Below are 27,899 nucleotides of genomic sequence, written 5' to 3'. Positions count from 1 at the left end.
AAGGCAATCATTCTCGCACCGCAACTTATCGCAAGAGCAGGCACGGGCTCCGTCCGTGCGTGGTAAAAGCTGGCTAGTTTGTGCAAGTGAACAAGCCAAACTAAACAAACATCAACAACGCTGTTTGTTGTGTTGCTATTACTGCAGTGTTGTGGAACCCATACGCACTCGGGTTTGAGTGCGTTCTTTTTTTTGTGTGCGTCGCTAAGTGGTGTAATCTCGGTGCATTGTCCGAAATTCGTTGACAAATTTCAAACCCCAAACGTGTGCACCGGATGGTGTCGCTGGTGCTTCCAATTGTATTCTAATTGGATTACAAAGGTACCTGTGCCGAGAGTGCAGCGCGTGCTAAGTGGCTAAGTTCTTCGCACCTGTGTTTGATCGATCGGTTTGCCGCGAGGCAGCAGTGTGTCGTGGGCGAATAATTAACGGTACGCCCGTCCAGAATTGGTGCAGGATCGCAGGAAGAAGCGAAGAAGCAGGAGAAGGAAGGTAAAATCGCTTCCTTCCTTCTCCGGAACGGTCGTACGGACACTTGGCCCCGTTTTGCGGCGCGAATGCGGTGTAAGAATGAATGGTCCGGAAGGAAAAGTGCAGAAAAAGCTACGGCCACCATTGTGGGTTGTTGTCGCGGCAGTCTGTTCGCCAACTCCGATCGCTGACTGAAGAGATCGATCGCTGCGATACGGCGGGGCTGGTAGAGAGAAAGATTCGGACCCAAACCACCGTCCGTCGTGCGCCCCACGGTCCTGTACCTGTTTGGCACAAACGTGCGTACATCAGTAGCGCGTGTGTGTGTGTGTGCGCCCGTGTCTGTGAATGTAGGTTGTAGCTTACCGGGCAGGGTGGAAGAAACGACAGGAAGAAAAGGCGGGTGAAGGTGCATCGAGTAACCCCCGAGATAGCTTTGCCAGCCAAGAAGTGAAAGAGAGAGAGAGAGAGCGTCTGACAGAGAGCGTGCAAGAGCGAGAAAGAGAGAAAAGGGAAGCGAAAAGCACAGCAGCAGCAGCAGCAGAAAAAGCTGGTTTCACCCAGGTAGAAGAGTAGGCGCAAAGAAGTTTCGACCTGGTTGAGCTGCTTAGATTGATTCGTGTGTGTGTGGTAGTGTTGGTCGTCTTGCATGCGCGGGGCGCGGTACGCGTGTGTGTGTGAGTGTGTATGCGCTGGTCAGTAGAAAGAAGAAGCCCTGAAGAAAGGGTGATCGGGTTTGTTTGCCTGTACGCATCGAAGTCGCCGTGGCCGTTCTAGCGGTTGTCCCGCATATACGCGCCCGCGCGCGTGTGTTTGTGTGTGTGTTTGTGCGTGTTGAGCAGGAATAAAGCAAAAGTGGTTGAATCGTCAACGAAAAGGGGGGACACCTTATCCCACCAGTGTGTTTGGTCGTTTGGCGGTGTGTGTGAGTGTGCGCGCGTCTGTTTCTTGTTCTGCAGTCTCGTTCTTAGTGCGGTGAAGAAATCGAGTGTGCCGTTCTGTTGTTTTCTACAGGTACGCAAAATTATCGTCATCGCGCAAAGGAAGAGGCTATCTGTGGTGAGGTGGTGGTACCGCCAACACACAACGCCCCCCGGTGGGTGTCGCTGTTCAGCCCACGCTTTCGTATTTTCGGTGCAGCAGCAATCGGTCGGCACCGTGTCAAGGGTCGTGCGACGAGGTGTCACGGGCTGTATCTCTGCCCTCCCCCTTACCTCCCCCGTAAAGCCGACTCACCAGGAACATACTCACACCAGCGCAGGAGAGAAACGCTTTGGCCAGAAAGTGGACTGTGTGACGTGTGCAGCAACAACAGCAACAGCAACACACTCCAACCTCAGCAGTGAGTGGAAGAAGTTTCCAGAGGCAGCAGAGGAAACCGGAATACCGGACAGGGCAGACACACGGGCAGTGGAGCAGAAGCAGAAGCGGAAGAAAACATCGAGCGGACGACGACGGTGCAGAGTATCCCCTTCTCGTCGTGCCAGCAAAATCCAGACCCAGACCGGACGGACGCGAAAACGGAGGGCAAAGAATATTCATCCCTTTGAATGAGCGGCGGCTCCCGGAGTGCCGTGGTCTCCATTAGCAACGTCAACGTATACACATACACACAGACAGACACAACGACACGGAAGAAAAGGGCAGTCGCGGAATCGCGAAATTCGCCATTCTTCTTCTGCCGCTGCTGCCACTGTTTCTGCCGATTGCCAGCTCCTGCGTTCGGCGGTGAGGACAGTTGAGGGAAAGGTTGTCGATCCGTTCGTTCGGGCCCAAAAATGTTGCGATTCCTCAGCCGGCGCAAGGGGCGCAGTACTGCGGCCGACACGGTCGACAGCCAGATCAAGTCGCAGCGCATCCCGACGAACAAGAATTTGATCCCGTGTCGCGTGATACTGCTGGACAACACGGACCTACCGGTGGATCTTACGGTAAGTGTTCGAGGCCGGTGAGGAGGGGGAACATAAGTTCAACAAAAAAAAAACCTGCATAACCAACACCTTTCCAAAATGGAGTGGCGCGTACGGGTGGTTTGCAAATATTTGGTCTCCTGGTTTTGCTGCCATTAGTTTGGTTGCTGGTGGTATGCCCTCCCTTTCCCACCTCGGGGTGGGTTGAAACTTTCGATAAGATAAGCTGTGTTGGGGGTTGTTGCATACGCGACGGTTTTCTTCGTCGTTGTGTTGTGCTGCTTGTTTGCCATCGCAACGCCTAATAGTGTGTAACGCGTATACCACCCCACCGGTAAAACGGGGGCGGAAGCCAAAGTAAAACAGTGGTCTTTAATCATTTGTTTCTTTTGGCGACATGCCACGGCTGGGTAGAATACTGAAGGGTGTGAAAGGCACCTTCTTCCCTTGTGGTGTCGGAATACGGAAGAGACGGTAGAGGGCGTAGAGGAATTGCTTCCGGGTTTTGAGCGATTTTGATGGACTGATTGATTTGTAAGATTGACTGATTGCATGTCAGACATACTTTGATAACGTTTTAGAAGAATATTCGAAATTTCTACGATTAGGTGTGCGTGATAACGTAATGTACACCATAAAAAACTATCGAACGAATGTGAATGCTTCGACATGTGTTTGTACTTCTCACGATTTATTGACAACAATATCAACATTTTTGAACAAAATAATTCAACAAAAATGAAAAAAAGCTCATAATATCATGGTACGAATCCAATAAATGTCGTGAGGGAATCAATAATTCTTGAGAAACTATAAAAAATACCACGAATGTATACTTGAAGAAATTGAATAATAGTGAGTTTCAAAATTTACCTTCAAATTACAAATTTATTTCAATAACAGGCTGCCAAATAATAGTTTGATAGAAGTTGAGCATGATTGAATCAAATCCACTTTACATGAAGAACCTAAAAATGATTTTTTATTTGATCTTGGATCGAACTATTTATGATATTTTTTCCTTCTTAAAATAAAACAAAACTAAAAACAAAATCAACTATTTCGTAGCCCTTGTTTGACGTTCTTCATGTAACGCCCAGTAGTCATCGTTAAAGTTCTTCGCTTTTGTTAATACTGTACAACACATAATTCACGGGATGTTATCCTAAAGACTCTATTATGCATAATTTAATTACCCTTTCGCATGTGAGGGATCATCATTACCGATGTGATGTTGTTGATATGTCGGTCAAGTAGTAAGAAGAACCCATTTGGAGGGAAATTAATTTAGGGCAATCATGATCCTCACCCACCAGCGATACTCCCAATATGTGAATTGTATGTCTACAGAGCTTGGTGCATGCTATTGAAGTGTGTAGCATCAAGCGTATTACAGCCAAGCACACACGTGTTGTGTGGTTTAACCTCAAAATAGTAAGTTTTACGAAATTGTTAACCACGCTTGCACGCACGGCAACATCGATGTTAACGGAAGTTGTTGCATCGTGTGTGTGTGTGTGTGTGTGAGCGAAAATGGCTGTTTGTTACCGTGTTGATTAGAGTAAAGCAATGTTTTTAAAGCAGTAATGAATTAGTAGCTTCATTTCCCTTCCCATGCATAATCACTTGAAGCTGACGGGTACGGGAGAAGATGGCAATGGGTAGGTGACGGGCGCTATCGAGGCATCATTAAGGGCGTCCTTTAAACAGCTGTCGCCACGAGGCCATGCTATTGAGAGAGTCAACTAGCTCAGGTGGGTCGGTGATAATATGCAACAACGCGTTGTTAACTCGTGCATTGAAGCACTTGAAAACTGGAGAACGACCGACCGGGGGAGAAGGAGGTAGAAGGTAATGCAGAGAAACAAATGCAAACAGTAGTAGCACCAGTGCACTCGATACTGTCTCGATGCATTTTATCACCAACTGCCTGCTGCTACTGCTGCTGGAATGTCAAGGTGTGCATTGCGCCCGGGTGGTGGAGTTGGTGGGCGGTCGAACTCGATAAACTTCTGCCGGGCTTGGTGGTTAGGAAGGTAAAGACAACACAAAAAATGACAGAGCACACACTGAATGTGGCTATACGACAACGGCGACAACCTGGCGGTGACATTGGGGATCCCTCCTTCCAGCTGACTAAATAATAAACTATCTTCGACGATAGTTTTTCAACCTTTCGACACTATCAATTTGCGTTCAATGTTGCTACTTTGTGTTCGGCTTGGGTGGTGCGGCTCAAAAAATCACGCTGGTGTGTCCCACTTTATTGGCCGTCGACGCAGGTTTCTTTCATTACACATTCCTCAAGGTAAGAGGAGTTCTTGCCCACATCGGCAGGGTAGCAGCACGCACAGCAGATGACGTCGTTTTATGGTTTGGGTTCGTCGCTTGTTCACATTGAAGTCTTTCTCTATTACTGTTACCGTCCGGCAGGCGGTGGTGAGTAAGCCGCGCCACTGCCCTTCTTGACGATGACGACACTATGGTCACGGATACAGACTTACACACACACAGACACACATACTTATATATATACCCACACACACAAACAAATACACACAGTCGGGCATGCATCAGTGCACAGGCATGTATACGGGTGAGAATGAACGGTACAGCAAGGCATTCGATTAGCATACCCTGGCGCGGCATTAGACACGCTATCTAATACCGGTTCAAAGCGTCACGAGAGAGATGGAGTGGACCGTTTGTCTCATTTCTGTCTTGCTCGGTGCCGTGTGCGATGCTGTGTCGGAACAGGAATTTATTGTGTTTGTTTATTTGCTGAAGGCTCAACAAATCACAAAGAAACATTGAGTAAATCATTTAAACGGATTTTTCAATACTTATAGCAACAGACTTGTATTGTTGTAGTTCTGGTTGTTTTAAGTTTATTCTTATAATTTTAAACCAAATGGCAGCGACACAAAAATAAAATAAATAAAATAAAAGAAAGAAAAGACGTGAACACCTTGTCTACTTCTTTCTTTCGATTAGTTTTCTGTCATTTTTCTAACACGCTTCAGCAATAGCCGGCTCAATAATTATACCCCAGCACGACACTGCCTTTCGATCCCATGCGCCCCCCGTAGGAGATTGTGTGACATTTAACCAGGCACCCATCCCTACTATGTGTGACAAACACCCATCCGGCATCACTCTCGAAAACAATCCCCGATCACACGAAGCTCCGTTAGAAGCCCTTTTTCCGAAACACCGCCCCGGCACTTTCGGCCTTCCGTTTGCTCTATCTCCTCCGGCAGCGGCAGGAAAGAAACGCTTTTGTGTATGTTGCGACTCCCGGTTAAGGGCTATATCACTCTACCAGCTGGGGGAACACTTGGTTTCAACGTGTCTGATAGCTCCAATGCCATCAAGAACCACCATTGCCTGTGCTGGAAAGTCGGATGAAATTGTAGTCGGTACGCGTGTCGCCAAGCCATCTCTCCATCATTACCGCCATTGAATGGGAAGAAAAAAGTTGCCCTTTGAGGAAGTAGCTCTCCCTGTTGCTGCGTGTGTTTGGGAACGCGTTTGGGGGTATAAACTCGTGTTTTCCCATCCACGGATTGCATATGGCCGCTGAATTTGCTCGAAAACGCAAGCCCCCTCCCAGCAGCGCCGTTCGATGGCTCAACAATCGAAAATAAGTTCCATCTCCCGAACACCACCCCCTTTTCGGAGGGGGCGCCCTTGAGAGCGTGCTCCGGAAAGGAATGAGAAAATGTTGGAAAATGCTTGGTAACACTCGACGTGGTGAGGAGCGCTTTTCTAGGAAGTAAGCGATACATCTTCCCATTGGGTCGCCACAGGCCAAAAGACCGGGCGCACAACAACGGCCCCTCTCTCTCTCTCGTACAAAGCCACCAATCTGTTTTCTTCCCCGTAGCAGATTCGTTCGGCTTCCGGCCCGAAAACCTCCAGCTGTGGTGGCGGTTCGACAGGGCTCTGGAACTGTTCGGTTGTGGCTGAACCGGGTGCTCTTCTCGGCACCGTACGTCGATGGATGGTGATGGTGGTGAGAATAATAACAGTTTAATTGCCGGTGTTGTTGGTTTATTAAAATCTCAAATCTCATTTTCCCTAACCCTTGCCGTGCCGCCAGTCTACTCCTACCAACGGCACTGAAGCTTAGCAAGATTGAGATCGCCTCCAGTGGCGCGGGGGGTTTTCTTGGTTGATCTTTGTCGTTTTCTTCTTCCTGTTGGGTAAATCAGAGTTCCGCTTGTGCATTTCTCATAAGGGCACAATCTCATCCCCTAACTCACTGCTGGGGGTGTAGGAAAGGGAGGTTTGTTTGTTTGTTTTTTTTTGTGTTCCCTCGCATCATCATGTGCCTTGTTTCTCGTGCTTTTTCTCTTCCATTCTTCTGCGTTTTTTTTGGAAGGGAGATGCCATCGTCCGCATTCTTGTCAAGGTGACTTCTAGACCTTTTTGTTCTGTTAGTTTTTTTTTTAATTGTTTCTACCTTCTCCTAGACACAGATGGAACCGACCTAACGTTAAACAGTTGCCGTCCGTTTTGATATTGCGCTTTTTATGGATATTGCGATAAGAGTGAAACCCACCGGCGCGTGTGCACGTAACGTTGTTTCGTTCGGAATCTTTCCACGTCCCGGGGAATGTTTGAAAAGACTAAAGTGCGTACGTTTCCATTTCTTTGCTTTTATTTTTTCAAGATCTAGCTCTGGAATAGGGAGGAAAATAGGTCATATCTTCACAGCGGTCGTGATTGTAGTGCTTTCATAGATGATGAACTCGTTGATGGTTGATATGTTGTTAATATTATATTACTTATTGGATGGAATGTGCTTTTCACGCCCAAAAGTGTAAAACCCACTACGGGGGTTATACCATATTACTCAGTTTTTTTAGATGGAGTTTGAGGTTGAGTCAGCTGAAATCATCTCAACATTCCTTTCAAAACCACACACGAAACTGAACAATTGCAAACAAATGCCGTTTCGTCGCAAGCTTGATTAGACTAGCTCATGCATCTTTTTTTTCTTGCTGAAGCAAAAATACTTGGTCAAGAAATGTTGAAAACTGTCTGTTGGTATGCTTTTAACACTTTGAGTGTCATGGATGTCATATATGATAGCCAGGTATGTGTCCGGGGGCCATGGATATTATATATGAACAAGCCAGGGATTACTGCTTTAAACTATTAATATCTTGTAACGGATTGAGCGTATTATCATTACATTTTACAAATAGATCGATAAAATCATAAATACCTTGGAATGTACCTATGCGGGTTTAATTTTTTTTGTTTTTTTCCTTTTTATGGAATAATTCATTGATACCCAAAAATGGTCAAAAATCGAGAATATAAATGCAAAATGACAATTCCTTCGATCAACATAGTGTAGCCACATATATTTTAGTTACAAAGCGAGATTTGTAACGGCAACGAAAGGCATGTTTGAATTTGCAAAACGATGCGAAAGGCCCCTAAAAAAACAACTTGAGCTCATATTGATCATGTTGCGCTTGTGAAAAATAGCATCGGTGCGGTCAAACAACAACTTTTGACAGCTAAACTGAATCTTGAGCGTCTGAAATTGTTTTGCTGGCATTCGATTCTGACTTGTAAAAGCCAGTAGATAAACATGTTTTTAAAATGCACCGTTGTTCCTCCGCAGATGATTAAATCCAGTATGGTTAAGCGTAACTGTCAAAGGATACAATTTGGATGTTGAATGTTGTTCTTCCACTGAAATTCTGAAATTTTAACTTTCTGGCTTAATATATAAAAGAGGTCAACATTTGATTGAAGATAATACGTAATTTTTAATCAGTATATATTTAATCGATTTGATATTTTGGATTCTATCATTCCGATTGCCCCTTTTTTGATAATGAAATTTCAATAAATAAATAAAAGATAATAACTGTACAGGCTAGTAGGGGGAGCATGGAATCGAATCTACCCGATTCTGAATTCGTGTTTGGAATAAATTCCGGAGCCGATTCTGATGCTGGAATCGATTCCGAATACGGAGTCGTTTCCTGAGTTAACTCCGGAGCCGATTCGAAAGTTGACTCCGGAGTTAGCTCCGGAATCGGAATCGACCTGGGTTGCTCCGGTAACAGAATCAGGATTGACTCCAGAAATGGAATTAGCTCCGGAATGAGAATCAGTTCTTGAATTGAAAGAAGTTTGAGAAGCGACATCAGTCCGGGAATCTCTATGAGAATGGATTTTTTACAAGCAAATTTAGATTTATTGCGGCTTTCAATAAATCATTGCATCATTGGACCCAAACGCCTTTTCTTATGGAGATGCCGAAACCTACTCTGTTTTCGAAGCAGATTTCGATTCCGGAGCCGGTTTCGGTTCGGAGCTGATTCCGGAACCGATTCCGGAACCGATTTTGGAAATAGATTTCGGATCTACTATCCGGAATCGATTCCAGAACACTTCGGAGCTAGCTGGAATCGATTCTGACGAAAACTTAATTTTTCTCATCACTATTACACTAGTTACAATTATTTGAAGAATTTAAACAGAAAACTTAAATATGTATGTAGCATTCTAGCGACATTCTATAATCAAACATTTGTTTGTTCCTATCTTCCCGTAACGGAACATAATGATGCTTTGATGCAATAATGAGTATATCAGTTTTGAAGATGGTTTAAATGTTTTTCTATTTTTGTTTCGTTTTGTGTTTGTTCTTATCTTTTCAACAATCCAAAACAATACCCTCGATCGAGCAATGCAGCCACTGCTTCTCCTAGTCGAACTAATAGCTCGAAGGTTCTTCAGTACCGTTCATTCACGCTAACTATCCTCCTCCCAGAGTGAACGGGGCACAGAATGTCCAGCTGGGCGATTTTTCATTCTGATAAGTTACGGCAGAATAGTTTCTTTTTGTTTTTTTCCCCTGTGACACGCTGTGAAAATGAAACCGGCATACAATTTCAAATTCCAAGGTGAAGAAGAATTTAATTAAAATCGATTTCACAAACCTTTACCACCGCGATGTGCCAACCGGAGGAGAAGCAGTGTTGTCGGTTTTTTGAGATGGAAAATTATGTGCATGAAATAAGAGTATATTGCAACCGAAAGTGACAACTGGTGTGTGGCCGCGGAACGATGGGGGTTGCGTTACTACAACGGGGGCTCAGGTTAGGCAGTGGGATAGGGGAAGAGTCATAATAAAAGCATGATAACAATGCCGTTGGTTTGCGAAAAGTCAACAGAAAATATTTCTTACCGTGTTTTCACTCTTTTCTCATGCAATGGGTTTGGCGCGAGGGAATGTGTATGAGAGAAAAAAAGCTTAATTCTTTTTGAATTGATATAGAGCTGCTGTGTCTCACCAATGGACGGGAAGCTGCGTGTGATGTTAAGCATTACAACTGATTTTACATTCGTTTGGTGTGTGTGTGTGCCGGTCTGTTTTAAGGTAAAACAATCCATAATGCAACCTACGGCTCAAGGGGTGAAAATTCAAGCACCGAAAATCTCCCCAAATGGGCTCGAAACGCCGGAAGAGAAACAAGGCCGTTCAGCTTCATCATACGCTGCAGATAGTGGGTGGAGGTGTGTCTGCATAGTACTTTTGTTTTTTATTGCCTCTACATTAGTGCATCCTCCACTACACATCACCACCTCCTTTACCCGTTTGCCGAGGTGAACGTTTTGTTTCCGGGCTGACCCCAAGCGGTCTTCGTAACCTTTGGACGCGCACTCTATACTCCACCCTCCCCTACTCAGGAAGGCGACCGACCCGGTCGAGTGTGTTTCCGTATTTTTTCCATCGAAACTCGAAAATCTCCAAACTACAGCCCCCAGAGGAAAGTAGTAATTATTTCCATAAGTAGAAAGTCATGCGCCACACGAACACCACCGAATGCCTGCGTGGGTTTGTATCACCGCTTATGCTAACTACAGTGACGGATCAATTTTCGGACGGAAGGTTATTTGAATTTGGAAAATGGATTTTTTCTCGGTTGGTGTGATGGCGGTGGTTGAGGATGGTTCAGGGTGCTTTTCTTTCACTTTGATGCATTGCAGCTTCCACTGGGGAGTGATGCATTAATGTAGGGAGGGAAATTGTAATTAAAAGCGCGAAGCTTTGCGCTTGATGAATTAGCAGTGAACGACAGGAGGAAACATTAGACAGTAAAACGGTAAATCAAGAAATTTGCTGTAAAACTTTGCACATTACCGCAGCACAAGGTCACTTTATGGCTCTTGACGACGGGCTATGTTTTATCCATCGCGCTTAGCACGAGCTGCTTTGAATTTCTTTAAAATTTACAACAACTTGTTTGTCCCATTAATGCATTCGGCGCGTAAAGCTCCCGAACCTTCTCTGCCTGTGACCCGCAGAGAGATAAAAAAAACATCCATCTACATGAATGAAATCCATCCTTCTTTCTTCTTCCTCCATTCCTCGTACCCACGTAAAGCGCATTGGACCGGCAAAACTTGGTTCGGGCACTCGCAGTCGCGCTTTATTGTTGAGATGCAATGATTGCTTCACTTTTCTGCATTCCCACCATTCCCCGCCTACTCGCCCCGTCATCATCCGGCGATTGTTTCACTATCTACCGGTGGACGATGCTGCAATTAAAGCTTAAAATTTGCTGCCTTTGTCGACCAATTTTGGGCCAATGTTGTTTCACCGATGGGGGATGGGCGGTGGTGGCGTCCGTCTTGATCTGCCAGCATTTCAGCATCGCAGGTCAGCAAAAGTCAGAGATGACATGAACCTGCTGCTACCTCTCTCGGTGTGAATGATTTTAAAAGGTTGCGTTTATGTTGACGAACTTGGGTGGATGATAAAATAAAAATAAAATAAAATAAAATAATTTAACACGACGCTGCGTGTACCGGCCATCTGCAGATGGTTTGAAAGGGTGTAAAGAAAGCGCCGCCACCCCGGGAAATACTTTGATTCGCGTTTGTGGTTCGAGACTAGTACGAGATTCGGGTGTTTTCTTCATCTGTTGCTACATGTTTATTATGAATGTTTCTCCATCTGGCCAAAACGATAGAAAGTGACCCGGGGTGTGTGTGCCGGGGTGATGAGAGAAGAGACCCAGGTCGGTCGGCAAGCTTTTGGCTAATGATGGGGTGGTGTGGCGATGATTATTTTATTGCACCGTAACACTTTCCTGCCAATCGTGTGCAGTGTGTGCTGTTCGAAGTGATGCCGGGTGTAGCCAGTGCCAGACTTGAAGGATGGGTGTGTCATGTGATGAAAAGCACGATAAAACGAAGATGGAGCAAGAGATAGAAAACGAGAGAGAGAGAGAGAGAGAGAGAGAGAGAGAGAGAGAGAGAGAGAGAGAGAGAGAGAGAGAGAGAGAGAGAGAGAGAGAGAGAGAGAGAGAAAAAATCACCAGCAAAATGATGAAATGTGAATGGCGGTGGATAAATCTTATATCATTTTGGGGTATTCCGATGATTAAGATAGCGAAATTTTGATGTTTTGCTTCGGTGCACTTATTTTTAACACGGTTTATCATTTGCAATTTCATTTGTATTTTCCACGGTCGGTAAGAAATGGAATGAGCAAACACAATCTTATTAGCATACATGCATAAGGGAATATTGAACAGCGCAGCTCGATCGGTTGATGATTCAGCTGCAGTAACGTCACCATAAAGTCACCTCAGTGTTGATCATGCAGACCTTTGCGCGTGTGTATGTGCTGTATCATTGTGACGCATCTTTTGACGTGTTCTCAATTCGGTACCATTTCCAGCATTGTATTATTTGAGCTACTTGAAAAGCTCGGAACGAGTTTCGTTCGATATGATGCAAATTGTCTGTGTGTTTGTAAGACAAGACGCTCCCTAGTAGCGGTTTGCGGGGGACACGTTTCGACGTTTCCTTTTTCCTCCAAATGTCACCAAGGGGCCAGCTGGAGCGGCTGGAAAACGGGTTTGGAAAGTGGTTTATCCAGATGAAAATGTAACTGGGTCTGCGCAGGGGGGAGTTCTTTCACCTTTTGCACCAGTGAATGTGGTGGGAGGAGGTCGCAGTGGCACAGGGGAAAGACGTGTTGTGCAAGCAGGCAAGCTCAAAGCACCGTTAATGGTGTAGCGTGTGCCGTATTTGAAAATGCAATTTGAATTATTAAAGCATTCAAACACTTAATTGATGTAATTGTTAATCGCTGCCGAATTATGGCAAAGCGCCACCAGCCAGCCAGCCAGCCGGTTGCAGCACAATCGAAACATCGTTTTCCAAATTTCGACCCAGTGAACAACTGATTTATCTTGTCTTGAGACGGTACTTGCTTGTTATTCCTGCGAGTCGCGGTGGACAAGAAGCTTTCCTTCGCTCCACTCCCACCGTGGTTGTTGTTTGCCTTTCGAAGCTCAAACAACTCGATCGAAATTTGCGGGGGGTGTGTGTGTGGAGCTCGGTGGTGGTGGTGCTCTATTGGGTGCTGTGTGTGGTGCAAAATGGGACCAGACCGCGGGGGTTTTGCGAACGAACTGCGTCTTGGCAAGCGAACAGGGTTTGTAATGGGAAACCTTTCGCGCGGATCACACCAATCACCACCACCAATGCAATGCGAGGAGAGGGGAGGGTCCCCGATAAACGACAGCTCACGCGCAATGGAAACAAAGATTGGCCACACGACTGTGTTGGGTGGGAGTCTGTTACTCTTGCGAATGGCAATGGAGAAGAGCTGCACAAAGCACAACACCACCTCCAACCTCGCATAACCCCTTTTTCAACCGGAGTGGGGTGCTGCTGCTGCACGACCATCACCACCGGTGGTGGCGTGTCGTTGTGGCCACACCATTACCCACGGAGCCAGGGTTTGAGCTTTGCCACGAATTACCAACACTACACAGTCGGTTTCTTCGCTCCGTCGTCCGTCTGTTTGCCGGCTGGAAGATAGCGTGCCGTGTTCGAGTATGTTCTCGATGTTCTTTTGCCCCGGACCCTCCTTTCCCAAAGGTGGTGGTTAGTCAAAGCGACATTAAGAGCCCCGTGAGGTTTTGGCGGTCTATGGATTGACAAGTTCGTGGAGAATAGTGGGACGTTTTTTTATCAGATTTGAACTTCTGCAATCAAAAAGAAAAAAATCTATGTTTAGTCATCATGTATTTGGTTTGGCGTAATGACCTACGACCTGCCGACATTTCGAGACTTATTTTGTATGTCGCAATCAGATAATAAGTCCTTGGTTATGGTTTGGATGGACCATACGAGGCTTTAACACTAATGATGGGAAAATGAAGTTTTATTTGGAATCGATTCCGGCTACCTCCAAAGTGTTCTGGAATCGATTCCGGATAGTAGGTCCGGAATTAGTTTCGGAATCAATTCCGGAATCGGCTCTGGAATCAGAATTGGATTCGAAATCGGAGTTGGTTTCGGCATCCTCATAAGAATAGATGTTTGGATCCAATAATGCTACGTTTTGATTGCCGCAAAGAATCAAAATTTACTTGTAAACGATCCATACTCGTGGAGATTCCCGGACTGATTTCGTTTCTGAAATTTCTTATTTCAATTCAAGAAATGCGACGCTAGTTCGGGAGCTAATTGCGGAGCTAATTTGAATTCTCAAGTTAATGCTGATTCCATTACCGGGGCAAATTGTGATTCCCAGGTCGATTCCGATTTCGGAGCCGATTCAGATTCCAGGATCGATTCCGGATTCAACTTCTCTGGAATCGGTTCCGTTATTAATTCCGCACACGGTAGGTCCGATTCTGAGCTCTTACCAGTATATAACATATGACAAGTATGTTGTTAAGTCGTGCGAGGTGACGACTTTATCACGTTTTAATAATTTTGATTTTCTACACATTAGCTGTCAAACTATCAATCATTTAATGATGAAAGTAACTTAGGTTGATGGGCGTTTCTATAAACTGATTCTACTGCTAAATGCGTCGTGGAATAATTTGTTCGTTTATTACATTTTATTACAACAACTTAGCAGAACATGGCGTAACGTCTGTGGCAAAACTTGATCGTAAAGATCATAGATTCTTTCGTCCGTCTGGGTCCAAATCAACTCGCAAACTTCTTCCATCTTCTACCGTACAGATAAAGCGAAAGAAATCGAGACGATGGTGCAGCTAAACAGCAGGAGGAAATGTGTGTGTGTGTGGGCGTTTTTTGTGTTATACCCTTTGGTTGGAGTTTCCCTCTGCGGTATTGCAACGTTCGTTACATAAACAAACCGCACAAACATTATCATTGTTTGTTGACATTAATCTGTATGTGTGTGTATGTGTGTCTGTACATGTTTCAGTGTCTGCATTGCTCTCTACCCAGTTGGTGCCTCTGTATGACTCTGCGCGATTGTGTCAAGTTGTGATATTTGTTTTCCGCGGTGGTTTTACGCCGATTTTTATCTGCACACAATACTCTCCCCAGACACACTATTCATTTTTTTTCGCTATCGTACCGCGATATACAGTTGGGCCATTAGCTAAGGTTCAATTTTGATTGCCGTACGCCGATAGAGACCCGCGCCGGGGGCCTGGACGTTTCGCACGTACAACGGCGACGTCTGTAATTAGCAGCGGGTTTGAAAGCATTTGAGCGGGGATTTTTTTTGCATACAATTTTGGCATGATTGCTCGCCGAGCTGGTTGTGTGCGAAAATTGATTGCCAAATTGGGTCACAACGCACTTTTCACATTTATTTGTTGCTGATAATGTTGAGTGTTTTAGTGCTTTTGTGTCATGTAGAACCTTTTAATAGGCTTGCAGGGACTGTTTTTACATTTCCAATAAGCTGTTGTGCAATGAAAAATTTATGAAAAGTTAGGCACGTTCGAACCATTCCTTACTTTTTATAACAAATCTAGAATTGCAGTGTGACACGAAGGCCATGCAGTTTAGAATGTGTAACTTGCCCTTTTGAGTTGTCTGAAGTGTGCGAAATGGAAACAAAATTCAGCGAACACGCTGGACGGCATTATACAACCGACGTCGTTTTGGCCCACATTTTATTGCTCAGCCGAACCGTGTGCGGCTGGGATAGTTGCATCCCCAACCACGGTGCACCGGCCCGGGCTGTTGGCTCCAAAAACCGATTACCTCAGCGGTTGCTGTCATTTTTTTTGCGCACGCGGAACGTAATTCGCTTGCCAGGCAGCGCGTACATAGACGACTTTATTGTTTGTCCCGCCACTCGGTAAGGCTATAAATAAATGCTGCGTGACGTCAACATTATCGGTCCCGGCACACACAACATATACACACCCACACGGTATCATCGACTCACTGCACTCAATCCATACGGTAGGGAACCGATCACAATCATCATTCCGCCACATTGCTCGAGTGTCGTGAATCTCGTGCTTTTTGCTACGCGTAGATATATGGTGTGGAATTGCATACGCCGGGGAACCGATCGATCGAGCTGAGCAATGGCCGGAATGTGGTTGGTTATCACGAACGTGTGAGATGAGTTCAGCAGACTGAGAGGCACGGCAGGGTATGGAGTGGGAGGAAACCCTTTTTACACGACGCCCCCTTTTGACACGCTGCGTGTGTGTAGTGTGCGCCTTGGCGTGCCTCTGTGTCGGCTACCGGCGTGCTTATTGATGATAACTGTGCCACGCGCAATGACTCATGACCGATTCGATCGCGTTCAGTCGTCAACGCAGAACAGCTCGGCGGCCGCCAGATCGGGTGTGACAGATGAGATGCATTGTTTTGCTGAGCAAAGAGGGTGACGTTCGCTGGCGGAATGGATCGTCTCGTCATTGACATTGACCGTCAGCATAAAGTTTGCAAATAAAAGGTGTAAAATGTCCAACGAGGGTTATTGCGTCATTACGAATTGGATTTCGTTTCGTGTGCAGTAATGTTTGAAACGTTTTACGATCGTTTTCATTTATCTTTCTAATATCGTAATTGCTATGTCTTTTAGGTTCTGTTCATTTTTAATTGTGTCATTTTAAACATTTGTCCTTTTACGTCCTGAAATGTTGATTTCGTAGTTGGTAATCTCTTTTAAAGTGTTTCTATTAAAAATACAAATAAGCTCCTTGGCATTTTGAAGTCGGCACATTTAGTCTTACCTTAATCAGGCTCTAATCAAATACCCTTATTTTGAAAGGTCGAATTTATGCTTTCTTTTCTACGTTTGTAGTGAAGTATATGTTTTGCGGGATGTTCATTAATGGAGAAAAGTCATCTGACATCATATTTTAGTGACCCGATCTAAGAGATTTTGGTTTTGAAAGGTTTAAAGTTGTAATCTGTATTTAAAAGACAAATGATATTCCGGAGTGCTGTGAAGAATTGAGAAAGGACAGCTTGAGAATATACTGGATGAAGATCCTGTACAAACACATGAAGAACTCACAAAGACACTTATCTCTATCACATAAATATCTCAACATTCATAATTTCTTAGCGAGTAAAAGCAATGAAAATGATCCGTAAGCTCTGGAATCGGATACCAAACGTATTGAGACGGTGAGACGGCGACCGGTGTTTGTTCAGATATCCCAGATATTGCTCTTTCTGATTCCTGTGGATGGGACGTGATCTGGTTGACCAGTAAAACGATGACGGAAACATTTCGAGACCTATTTTTAACAAAAAGAGCGTCAGAATCACTATGAACTTCTTGGCACTCCTAATATATTATATAAATCTAAACAGCGTTCAGAGTTTAACCCCAGAAACAGCTTACTTACAAACGGGTGTGAGAACTCGTTGCAAAGATTCCCTTCAGCTCACATATCGCTTTTTCTCTTTCCTTCCCATTTTCTGCATTCCGCGCCACAGTGCAGTGCCCGATCGCTAGTTCTTCTCGTTAGTACGATATATGGAACAAACGAAAGCGTTGTTGGAAACTCGTTTCCCGACACCATTTACCCTCGCGCAGATCGTCGTATACACGGCGGCTCACTTTCGATGACCGGAAAAAGAAGCCCTTCCTCCCGGGATGCGTTTCACTCCCACTTTGGTTGGAGCCTTGGCAAAGGAAATGGCAGCAGACGGAGAATCACCACTCCAAACACAGACCGTGTGTGTACGCACCATCGATTAGCTTGGCAGACAACAGGGAGAAGAGGAATATGGTGGTTTTTCAGTGTACAGGAAGAGCGCCATTACCCGGCAGCAAATGGTGTGTGTGCGTTTTGTTATGCTGTTGTACACCCCAAACCATTAGGCAGCTGCCCGGTGCACAAGTACTTGGAATCGCCACGTTGGGCTGGTGTGGTGTGCACCCTGTAAGTACAACGCAACAACCAATCATTCTGAGTGTGTTGGAAAATTGGGCGGCTCTCCGTTGAGCAAACTATCGCTTTCGCACGGGGCAGCAGCAACATGTTGTTTGACCTTCTTTTTTGCCCTCTTTCTCCACCCATTTACCTGCCCTTTTCGGTCGGTAAGTAGCGTAAAAGGTAGAGGAAAAGCAATGCGCGAAGGGCCAGACCGTCGTTGGACGGACGGGAAATGCAGTTCTCCGTCGTACGTGATTACTGGTCAAATGGCGGTGCATCGAAGGTGTTGGGAAGATATTTAAATTGCCACACACTGTGACACGTCTCTTAACCTCACGTGGAGACATGTTTGAAGATCTTTGTTAAGATTTCATTTCTGAATAGGCTTTTTAGGTTTAAAACGAGGGACCACCTGGGAGAGTAGGTAACGTTTTGGTTGCATCTTACCTTCCAAATCTTCTCAAAGTCTAATAACCGGTTCAGCAAACTATGTTTTACGGTATGCTCGATGCGTTTCAAATTTGGCATGTGTGGGAATGCCTGTTCTGCCAATAATCAATTGTTAATGCAGTGTAGCTGGTGGCGTGCGTCATACGATATGTCGAGAGAAACCCTACGTGATTGTGACAGTGGCGGGGCGTATTTCACATTGTTCGCATACCTTCTTCACACACGTCGTGCCCCCGTTGGTAGAAAACGGGGGCAAAACAACCGCCATAAGCGCAGTCTACTTCTCATATCCATTTCCCATACCACACATTTGCAAACGGGATTTGATTTTTACAACGACGACGACGAAAGCGACTCTTGGTGTGCGGTGTACTGCTGTCTTTTAGGTTGCATAATGTAATTGTTTGTAAACATGGGCGGGGAGTCAGTACGTATGCGTTTGGTGCGGGTACCTCCAGTGCGATCGATCGGTTTTTCCACTACCCCACCCGATAATGGTGGCCGAAGAAAGTTTCCACCGATCCACATTTCAGGAGTAATTAAAATAATACGAGCTGGGAAGTGAAAAGAAATCAGGATTTTGCTCGGACCTGCCGGCGCGCAGACGACGGGTCAGACCGATGAACGTAGAGCAATTTTGTATGATTTGGTACGGACCAAACATAACCCCCCTCCCCCCCCCCCTCCCTTCCCAGTATAGCCCAGGCCACTTGTTTTGGGGGAAAGTTTAATTGCACTTGCAACACATCGCATTTGCGCGCGGCTCCACGGCAACCAGCCTCGTCTAATGGCGCTAATGTAGTTTCCTCACTCTTTAACTATCGAACGTTAATTATACTTTGCAGAAAAAAGCGATGGCCAGCGATCTGTACGAGCAGGTTTTCTATTCTCTGGATCTGATCGAGAAAGATTACTTCGGGCTGCAATTTACCGACGCGAACAACGTCAAGCACTGGCTCGATCCGACCAAGGCGATAAAGAAGCAGGTGAAAAGTGAGTCAACTTCCGCGTATATGTTCCTGTCCCAGTCGAATGAATGTTTCTAATTTCTTTTTGCTTTTCTACGCCTCGCTTCAGTCGGACCACCGTACACGCTGCGCCTGAAGGTCAAATTCTACTCATCGGAACCGAACACACTGCGCGAGGAGCTGACGCGGTATCAGTTTTTCCTGCAACTGAAGCAGGACCTGCTGGACGGCAGATTGGAATGTCCCGATCCGCAGGCCTCGGAGCTAGCTGCATTAGCGCTGCAGTGTATGTATTCATTTTGCGTGCACTCGATGAATAAATTGACCTAATCTCCCTCTCATCCTTTACAGCGGAATTGGGCGACTTTGACGAAACTGTGCATTCTGCTGCCACCGTGTCCGAGTTTCGCTTTGTGCCGAATCAAACTGAAGAGCTGGAAATTATGATACTGGAGGAGTACAAGAAGTGCCGCGGCTTAACGCCCGCCCAGGCGGAGACGAGCTTTCTCAACAAAGTCAAATGGCTGGACATGTACGGTGTCGATATGCATACCGTTTTGGTAAGCAACGCAGAAACAGTGCTGCTGAAGATTGGTATCACTTTTAATGGTTGAATGTGTGATTCGTATTTTCCTGCGCAGGGTAAAGACGGTTGCGAGTATCATCTCGGTCTGACGCCGACCGGCATCCTCGTGTTCGAGGGCATTCAGAAGATCGGCTTGTTCTTCTGGCCAAAGATCGGCAAGCTGGACTTCAAGAAGAAGAAGCTCACGCTGGTGGTCGTGGAGGACGACGACCATGGCCGGGAGCAGGAGCATACGTTCGTGTTCCGCCTGCACAACGAGAAAGCGTGCAAGCATCTATGGAAGTGTGCGGTCGAGCATCATGCGTTCTTCCGGCTGCGGGCGCCGGTAAAGGGCCCGTCGGCCCGGCAGAACTTTTTTCGCATGGGCTCGCGGTTCCGGTACTCGGGCAAGACGGAGTTTCAGACCACGCAGCAAAACCGGGCCCGGCGGACGGTGCAGTTTGAGCGACGGCCCTCGCAACGCTTCGCCCGCCGCCAGTCGCACGTGCTACGCGAGCGCCAAAAGCAACTGGTACCACCATCGTCCTCTGCCGACCTGCTGCACCAGCAGCAGACTGTCGCACACGCTGCCACCATCATCGCAACCACCGCCAGCTGTTCTTCGGCTGATGAGGGCCAGCATTCCACCTCCGGCACGTCGACTCCATCCGCGAACACGGTGATACACAACCACATGCCGGGCTCGGGCAGTAGCACCTCCGACATTGCACTCGGTGGCGGTGGCGGCATGCAATCGTCGGGTGGTGGAGGAGCGGGCTTACTGTCCGTGGGCCTAATGAACGGCAATCTGCCCTCGTTGAGTTCGAACAAATCCATCTCTTCGAGTGAAGATGTGGCGTACGGTGGTAAGATGGGTTCGTTCGGCAAGGCGGGTCTGTCGCACATTGCCACTGGTGCCCGGTATGACGGTGCGGAGATGGGCAAACTGCCCGCCGTCGAGCACGAAATGAGTACCTTTGGAAGGTTTGGTGGTGGAGCCGCTCACCACGGTGGCTCGTTCGGGAAGGCGTCGATCAGCTCGGGCTTTAGCATCCACACGACGACGTCGTCCGACCGCGACAGCCAAATCGACACGCTGTTGAAGACGATCGCTAAGGACCCGTCGCCCTCGCTGCACGGTGTGGAGTTGAACGATGCTAGTAGCTTTAAGATCACAATCAACAAGACTTCCGAACTGGAGACTAACAACGACACGCTGAAGAAGCTGGCAACGACGCCGCACGCGGAGAAGCCCAACAATCAGATAAAGCTGTCGAACAGCGCGGCAGCGGCGGCCGGTGGTGGCGTCCCGCTGCCTCCAGGACAAATCAAGTGCAATATTTTGAAAGGTAGGCAAACGGTTTAGCACTCCATCCGACTGGGATGGGATGCGACCAATCGTTGATATGGGTTCCTCGTATCAACCACTCATTACACGTAACTGCATTTACTAACCTGTGCACTCGCTCACCCCATTTGCAGCACGCGTGGAGGAAGAATTGCATCCGAAGCTTACTAATCATCAACTGTACGTGCCGAGCCAGCCATTACACGAGGGTCCGGAATCGTTGAATGCAGCTACATTCGTCTCGGTGGTACGTATAGTAAAAAGTGATCGGTGCGTGCAGTATGAGCACTAATCTTTGAACGAAAGCTGGCACCAATCATTACTTTCACCGTTCGCACCACATACACACATTTATCCACATGCGCACTACATACACACATATAACGCATTTCGAAACAGGATCAATGAGATTGATTTGTTTTGTTGCACACACCCCCAAAATAATCATAAAAACACGAACGAGAAGGATGTATCATTGCATCGGAACATGCAACAAGTCATATAATTCGCTACACAAGTCTACATTATCATCAGTGCATTAAACGATTAAGGATAACGTGTTCATCTTGCGTTTGCGTTATGCTCGTGCCTTATGCTCGTTGTTTCATTGTGATCTACATTTTGTCTTGCTGTGTTGCTTAATTATACTGTTATTGTGCTGTCTTGCCGCATAATCGTACTGTCAGTATCTGTATTACAGTGTCCGTTTAGGTAGAGACATTAAACTATTTATTTTTTTGTCACATTTTTGTATCTTCTTTGCGCTGGACGAGAACTGTAATGACAGATCTGTACGACGGTGGGCCTTGCTATATGTGTACTATATGTGTGTGTCCGTTTGTTTACGTTTATTTGTCATTGTCCTATTTTTATTTTTTGTTTTTCTTTTCTTTTTTCCAACAAACAAAATCAACCCCAATCCTCCCGGTTATGCATAAATCAACCCATATTCCTAATCAATCCCCCATTTGTTGCGTTATGCTACTACTGTAAAATGTGTTATTGTTGTTTGGTTTTATGTATGCGTGCGTGTGTATGCGTGTCCATCGATAACTGTATAAACTGAATGCAAACCCGTTGTTGAAACAATACTACAAAATATCTGCACCTAAAACGTTCGGTGGCACTGCGACACTACTACAGGGTGGCGACAAGCTAACATTAAATCTAACCGGTACGACAACTATCCCTACGGGTGGTAGTGGCCATACTACGATTACAACCATGATCGCTTCGCCGGGTGCAGTGGCCTCGCGTACGGCCACATCGCCGACTGGAGGGGGTGTAAGTAGCAGCTGCTTCTTACCCGGGCCGCAGATAACGACCGTCTCCGCATCCGCTGGTGGCGTCTCCGGTGGAGCCAGCCAGATGAGCACTGTAGAGTCTCCCACCCTGCCGTTTACCAACGGAATCGCCGCTCTTCCGGCACCATCCCTGACGACTGACACCGTTACGGTGACACATTTCTCCGAGCAGAAGGGTGGCGTGGTGGAGAAGATCAGTGTTCCCACCAACTCGCCCACATCGTCACCGATCGGTGGCTCGTTGGTTACGATGGATGCGGGCGAAACGGCGGACGTCGATAAGATACTGCGAACCAATGCTAACAATCCGTTCCTGAACATGTCTAATCCATCATCCCCGGTGCGTACGAAGTCGACCAATCCGTTTCACAATTTGTCCGGTGCATCCTCTTCGCCTCCACCCGCTGCCGAGCTGGTAGAGGTCGAGCAGGATCGGCTAGCAGAGCCGCCGTCCGCTGATGTAAGCGACGAGAAGAGAATGTCGTCGCCAATCGTACGTGTGAGCGAGTTCAAGAACAGCAATCCCTTCAAGATGGATGAACCCGAAGTGGTGGTTCGCGATGCAAAGGATGTGCTGAAAACGGGAACGCCGCACGGAACGTCCTCAACAAATGGGGATGATGCGTCGGTGGGATCGCTGGGAACAGCGGCTGCAACAAAGTTGGCCGTCGAGCGGGATGTAATTGATAGCAACGGTGTGGCAACTACCACCACTGCCACTGTTATATCATCTGCCACTGCCAATACCGCAACAATGAAGGTTTGTCATTATTTTTTTGTACCATAGGTTTGTACTATTGTAGTCAGATCACTAACTAATCAATGAACGAATAGTACAAGAAGATGAGAATGTGAAGAAAGCAAAGCGGATGGGTAAGTACATCCCTACTAACACATTAGTTCGTCATGTGGTTGTGGAGCATGTTAAATTGTGTAAATATATTAAAATACATATCCATTTTGGCTTGCAGTTCGTTATGGGTTCGGCACTGCTTGTTGTGTTGCATTTGCTGTAGAAGGAAATGGGTCATCATATACCGATAATTATTAACATTTTCACTAACGCAACATTACCGAGCATCCCAATTATACTAAATAGCTGTCAAAAGTGCTACATTGCTATTAAAAGCAAGTTTAAAATGTGATACTTATCGTGATTTTACATTATTTTTTATTATCCTATCATAACACAGGATCGAATGAAGGAAAATATCAAACCATCGCCTATGGACATATCGCCATGGTTAGTGTCGTCCGATGTGGTCACTGGTCCGACCAAGCCCAAGGAGGCAACGATTATTCGAAAATCGGTCATTACAACGCAGTTGTAACGAAAAATCGCCCTTAAGAATCGATGTAGGTAGGAACAGAGTTAAGGTTGGTAGGGATCCATAATGTTAGGCGCTTATTTTATGTGTGCATGAGGGATCGATAATTCCTGTCGCTATGAATATTTTAATCCCTTGGTTTGCAATAGATTTTCGCTCGTTCATTAGATGAGAGCAAAAATTGTACTTAACACGGCGAAGCACGAATGTATTGTGGTGACTGACGAATGGAAATGGTCCACTGAGGTGGATGCTGCTAGGACGATACATGTTGGTAGTGTATGTCACTGACAAACAGTCGAACACTGTTAGGGTGCTTCTTCTTATGTTGTGTTGTTGTGAAGCCGAGAAAATAAAAGGAATGCCGCATTAGTATTAGATGTGATCTCAGTACATTCCACTGTGGTGAAAACGGTCCGATGTTTCGTCTCGACTGAATTGCACTCGTTCCTCACCGCAAACACGCCAGCTACTGAACAGTATGTAATATGATACAACGAATTTTAAACAATGAATAGAAGCTAGATGAATCACAGCATAGCCCAAACGCGATTGTGTGGTGGCAGCATTGCATTCATTACGGTGATCGTAAATATGCTTCCACAACGCTATGGTAGTAAAGCAATGTTCAATTGTCGGTCATTTTAGTTTTGCTCGCTATAAATTGAAAATTTGCTTAGTGGTTCTGTCCTTGAATATGATGTAGCATTGTCTTCAAAAGGTATTACAAAAAAGTGACCTTACACACTTAGTGACGATCGAAGCAGAAAGGATGAGTCGGAGGGCACGTTTTGTATGCATTTGAAATGTCTCAGTATAGAATTTGCTTCGGCGTGTTGTTGTATGTAAGTAGTAGATGCAATTGAGCAGGAAACAAAAATACGTTAGAAGATTGCTAGCAAACTCGGTTTGAAACGATAATTAATCAAAACCTGACATAGTAACTATGTGTGTGCCTCTGTTGTGTGAGCGGAATGTAGCGGAAAATGCTGACAGCTAGTATACATGATTTTAATACCTGAACTGTTTGATGGAGAGAATTTATTCGAGTTGTTGAATAAAAAATTGGATAATTTATATGAAGAAGGCATTTGGTAGACGAAATGTACATGTTACATTGAAATATCCGAACTGATGTATTATATTATAATTTATTCGTTTTATCCCTAGATATGATGTATTTAAAATTAATTTACCTACACAAAATACGGATAGAACTAAAAGCAGAGAGCAGATGAGAGACGCGGCTGTAGTGCAATCCAAATCAGACTGTATGTCGACTTTGTTTGTTGCTTACGGTTCGTGTATTGAATAGCTATGTCGACATAGCTATCGTGTTTGCACAGTGGAGTATGCGAGGACAAACAAAATGGGCTATATCACTAACCACTTCAAACAACCTGATGGTTTTGTTAACGTGTAAAATCTATTTTGATGACCAATGAAATGCTATGATTGGTTTAATAATTTTATAGGTTGAAACATTGCATACAAGTGAAATTATTTTAATTTGTTAACATATATGACTATTAACATATGACCACGATTGTATTTTTTTAAATATTTACATTTTAAACAGCTTAACAATTATTTGAACAATATTTTTAATGCATCATGCAAAAAACAAGTACTAGTTGATTTTTATGTTCACTCCTCCCAATTAACCCAACATTAAAACACAGACTATGACGTATACAACAGAAATCGTTTTTCAACACAACCTGAGGCATTTGCATCTGGGACGTTCGTACAGTAGCAGTCATCCGGCTAATGGGTAAAAATAACTGACGGAGGAGCCGGTCCTTTAAAAAAGTGGTTATGCAGGTCCAGAATAATTGCGGTAATTGTTTTTATTTTTTTATTATTATTTAATTCACGCAAGAATTACAAGGCCGTATATATTATAATCCATCTTAGTCTATGATTTCTTGTCATCCGGTCCGGTCGTTGGCCATCTCCGGGACGTAGTTCGGTGCTGGGCAGATGGATTGACTCATGAATACGACTTCATTAAAACCACCACGAAGCGAATCTCCTGGCGGTGAACTGCTTCCTACCGTTGCAATAAGGTGCACAAAAAAAACCAAATACATTTACTTTCCAAATATATTTAATTCACTATAAAATCGCAAATCCTTAGTTGGAAGAAGAATGGAAGAAAGATGTAATAAAACAATTCCAGTCGTTTTCACGAAGCCGGATTGATATAACATTCAGGTCAATCATCTCGAAGTTCGAAGTGAACCAAAGTGTCCACCACTGTGGCACCTTGCCAGCGGTCCCCTCTCCAATTCGCACCAAACACATGTGACAGGCGCAGTGTTGCGTGTTGCACAAAGCCATGATTCAGGACTCCGTGCTGCAGTCACCAACAGCACCACCTCAACCCCGGAGCCCGGCCAAGCATGACTGATTGTTGAGTTCAATTCCTCTTTTTTGTTTTCTGTTTGTATTTGTATGGTGTTTATCGCACGAGGGAGGGTGAGAGGTGGCGCAGTCGAATTTCGTAATTCTGTTGTATGAACCCGCGCGCCCTGTTGTTGTAGATGGCAGGCACGTGGGCATTTATTAGACATTTACTTTCGCTTGCCGCTAAGTAAGGCCGCTAATTAAGCTTGATTGGGTACTGTGTTTGCATTGCAAATAATTAAACGTATTGCAATGCAAGGAGGAGTAGAATTGTTTTAGTTTAGAGTTAAAATTCAATTCCTTTTCTTAAGATGATATCGTAAAATATGTGGCAGTAGTTGCGTAGCCTAAGTTTTCTTGGGGAACTCATCAATTTCCGTGTACATTACCGTGTCAGTTCAAAATCAATGTATTTGTTCTGATGCAAATTACATTTCGAATGCACTCACAGCAAAAATATGAACCAAACGAATGTAACGCACAGACCAGACAGACTACAGTAGAACAAATACGCGATAGCGCACAAAACAGTCAAGAATGGGAACCAGATAAATTGGCACCCTGTTGGTACTGTGTGTTTGAATAGCTGTTTGCTTGAAGCTTAAGAAAACGCACACCACCGCACCACCCACTGAACGATGCAATTGACGCGATTTCTGTCGGTAAAGCTATTCTGTAGAAAAAAGTGCGTTGATAACGATAAAATACCCCGAACGATGCGCTTATCATCAAAGGTGACGTATGTGTACGGGATTGCATAACGCAGCCCCGCGTAGGAGAGCATCGCCAGTAGCACTGGCAACGGAAAGCTACGGCCATCAACTGCGTCAGCCCGCGTCGAGCTAATAATTGTGCCATTTCATTTAATTCACATTGCACTGTTCGCTTTGACCGATCGCCGTTACGTCCATCAGCCGAATGCTGACGTTTAGCCTATGGTTTCACTATTTTGGTGATGAACATGCCATTTAATTTAATTGTTTGTTTGTGGCATTTTGACTCACTAAAGGTGGTTAGGAGGAATTTTACAATTAACGAAGTATTAATGAGGATGAAATAAGCCAATGTCATTCAGCAAAGAGTGTGCGCGCAAAAGTGGCCGCACAGTGGCGGTCGATATTTTACCTCCTTATATGGTCACGTTCCCTTGCCTCTGTCTCTTCTCTAGACTTGCCCTGCGCGAATCGAAATCACAATCCGTCATCGGTGGGACGTTTTATGAGGCTCCCGGTGAGTAGCGCGTTTTCTTGCTAACCTGATAAGACCATAGAAGAGGACGACGACGGCGACGACGTTGACGGCGAGGGCAATCGTTCCCCAATGTGTGATTACAGCGGTCTGGTAGTACGTCGGCAATCACCTGATAGAGGTGAGGCGTTATTTTTTGTTAACACTAAGCGCTAAAAAGTAAAAATCAGGCTGTGAATGTCTCTCGGATATACTGGCACGACTGAGCGGAAAGGAAGCATCATTATTCAGAGGTAGAAAGGCCTACGTGTTTCGTTGTTTACAAACAGTTCCGGCCGATCGCCGTGATTCATAGCTTCCTCCTCCGATAAAACCGGAAGAATGAGGTGCATACCAAAATCGGCGCTTTTTCGCGATTCCGATAGATAATTACCAAACAACAAAAAAGCGGAAGATAAAAGATAAGATTTTAGTCGGGAAGGAGCAGCTTACGTTTAGGTTATCGGCGAAATTCCACGAAGCAGGGGTTGCGGGATTAGGAAACTCCCCGGGAGGGCACAAGCATTCACGGACGCTTCGGATGCGCGCCATACATCACCAAATATGGATGTGAATGGTGTTTTGGTTGGGCCGATTCATTCAAGAGGAATTCCATGGCGCCTCCCGTGCACGATGCGTGTTCGCGGTGATGGTGGAGAATCTATTTTCATACCAAGCCAGGAGGGCAAGGGTGCCAATTTCCCGACCGTACCGGTGGCGTTCTGATGAAGCGAGAT

At 45.5% G+C, this 27,899-nt stretch overlaps 1 protein-coding gene across 2 annotated transcripts; it reads left to right on the top strand.

The window, feature by feature from the left end:
- Window positions 1-12: 12 nt before the first annotated feature.
- LOC1273961 (band 4.1-like protein 5) lies at window positions 13-24,612 on the top strand. 2 transcript variants are annotated; one of them, XM_061641109.1, is made up of 8 exons: window positions 14-2,402; window positions 18,859-19,006; window positions 19,091-19,267; window positions 19,333-19,541; window positions 19,623-20,895; window positions 21,029-21,141; window positions 22,038-22,958; window positions 23,392-24,612. In XM_061641109.1, exons 1-8 carry the CDS (start codon window positions 2,250-2,252, stop codon window positions 23,527-23,529), a joined length of 3,132 nt encoding a protein of 1,043 aa, XP_061497093.1. In that variant the 5' UTR covers window positions 14-2,249; the 3' UTR covers window positions 23,530-24,612. The 2 variants fall into 2 exon arrangements, with proteins under 2 accessions (XP_061497095.1, XP_061497093.1); XM_061641111.1 differs by lacking the exon at window positions 22,038-22,958 and having other exon boundaries at window positions 13-2,402.
- The last annotated feature ends 3,287 nt before the right edge of the window (window positions 24,613-27,899 follow it).

Source organism: Anopheles gambiae, chromosome 2 (genome assembly GCF_943734735.2).
Source record: "Anopheles gambiae chromosome 2, idAnoGambNW_F1_1, whole genome shotgun sequence".
Classification (NCBI taxonomy): Eukaryota; Metazoa; Arthropoda; class Insecta; order Diptera; family Culicidae; genus Anopheles; species Anopheles gambiae.
This window is presented reverse-complemented; position numbering and strand designations above follow the sequence as displayed.

Excerpts from the sequence above, each read along its gene's own strand:
- LOC1273961 (XM_061641109.1), top strand. The coding sequence starts at position 2,250 with ATGTTGCGATTCCTCAGCCGGCGCAAGGGGCGCAGTACTGCGGCCGAC. Across the intron at positions 19,542-19,622 it reads TCGATATGCATACCGTTTTG|GGTAAAGACGGTTGCGAGTA; the intron begins GTAAGCAACGCA and ends TTTCCTGCGCAG. Across the intron at positions 21,142-22,037 it reads CAGCTACATTCGTCTCGGTG|GGTGGCGACAAGCTAACATT; the intron begins GTACGTATAGTA and ends ACACTACTACAG.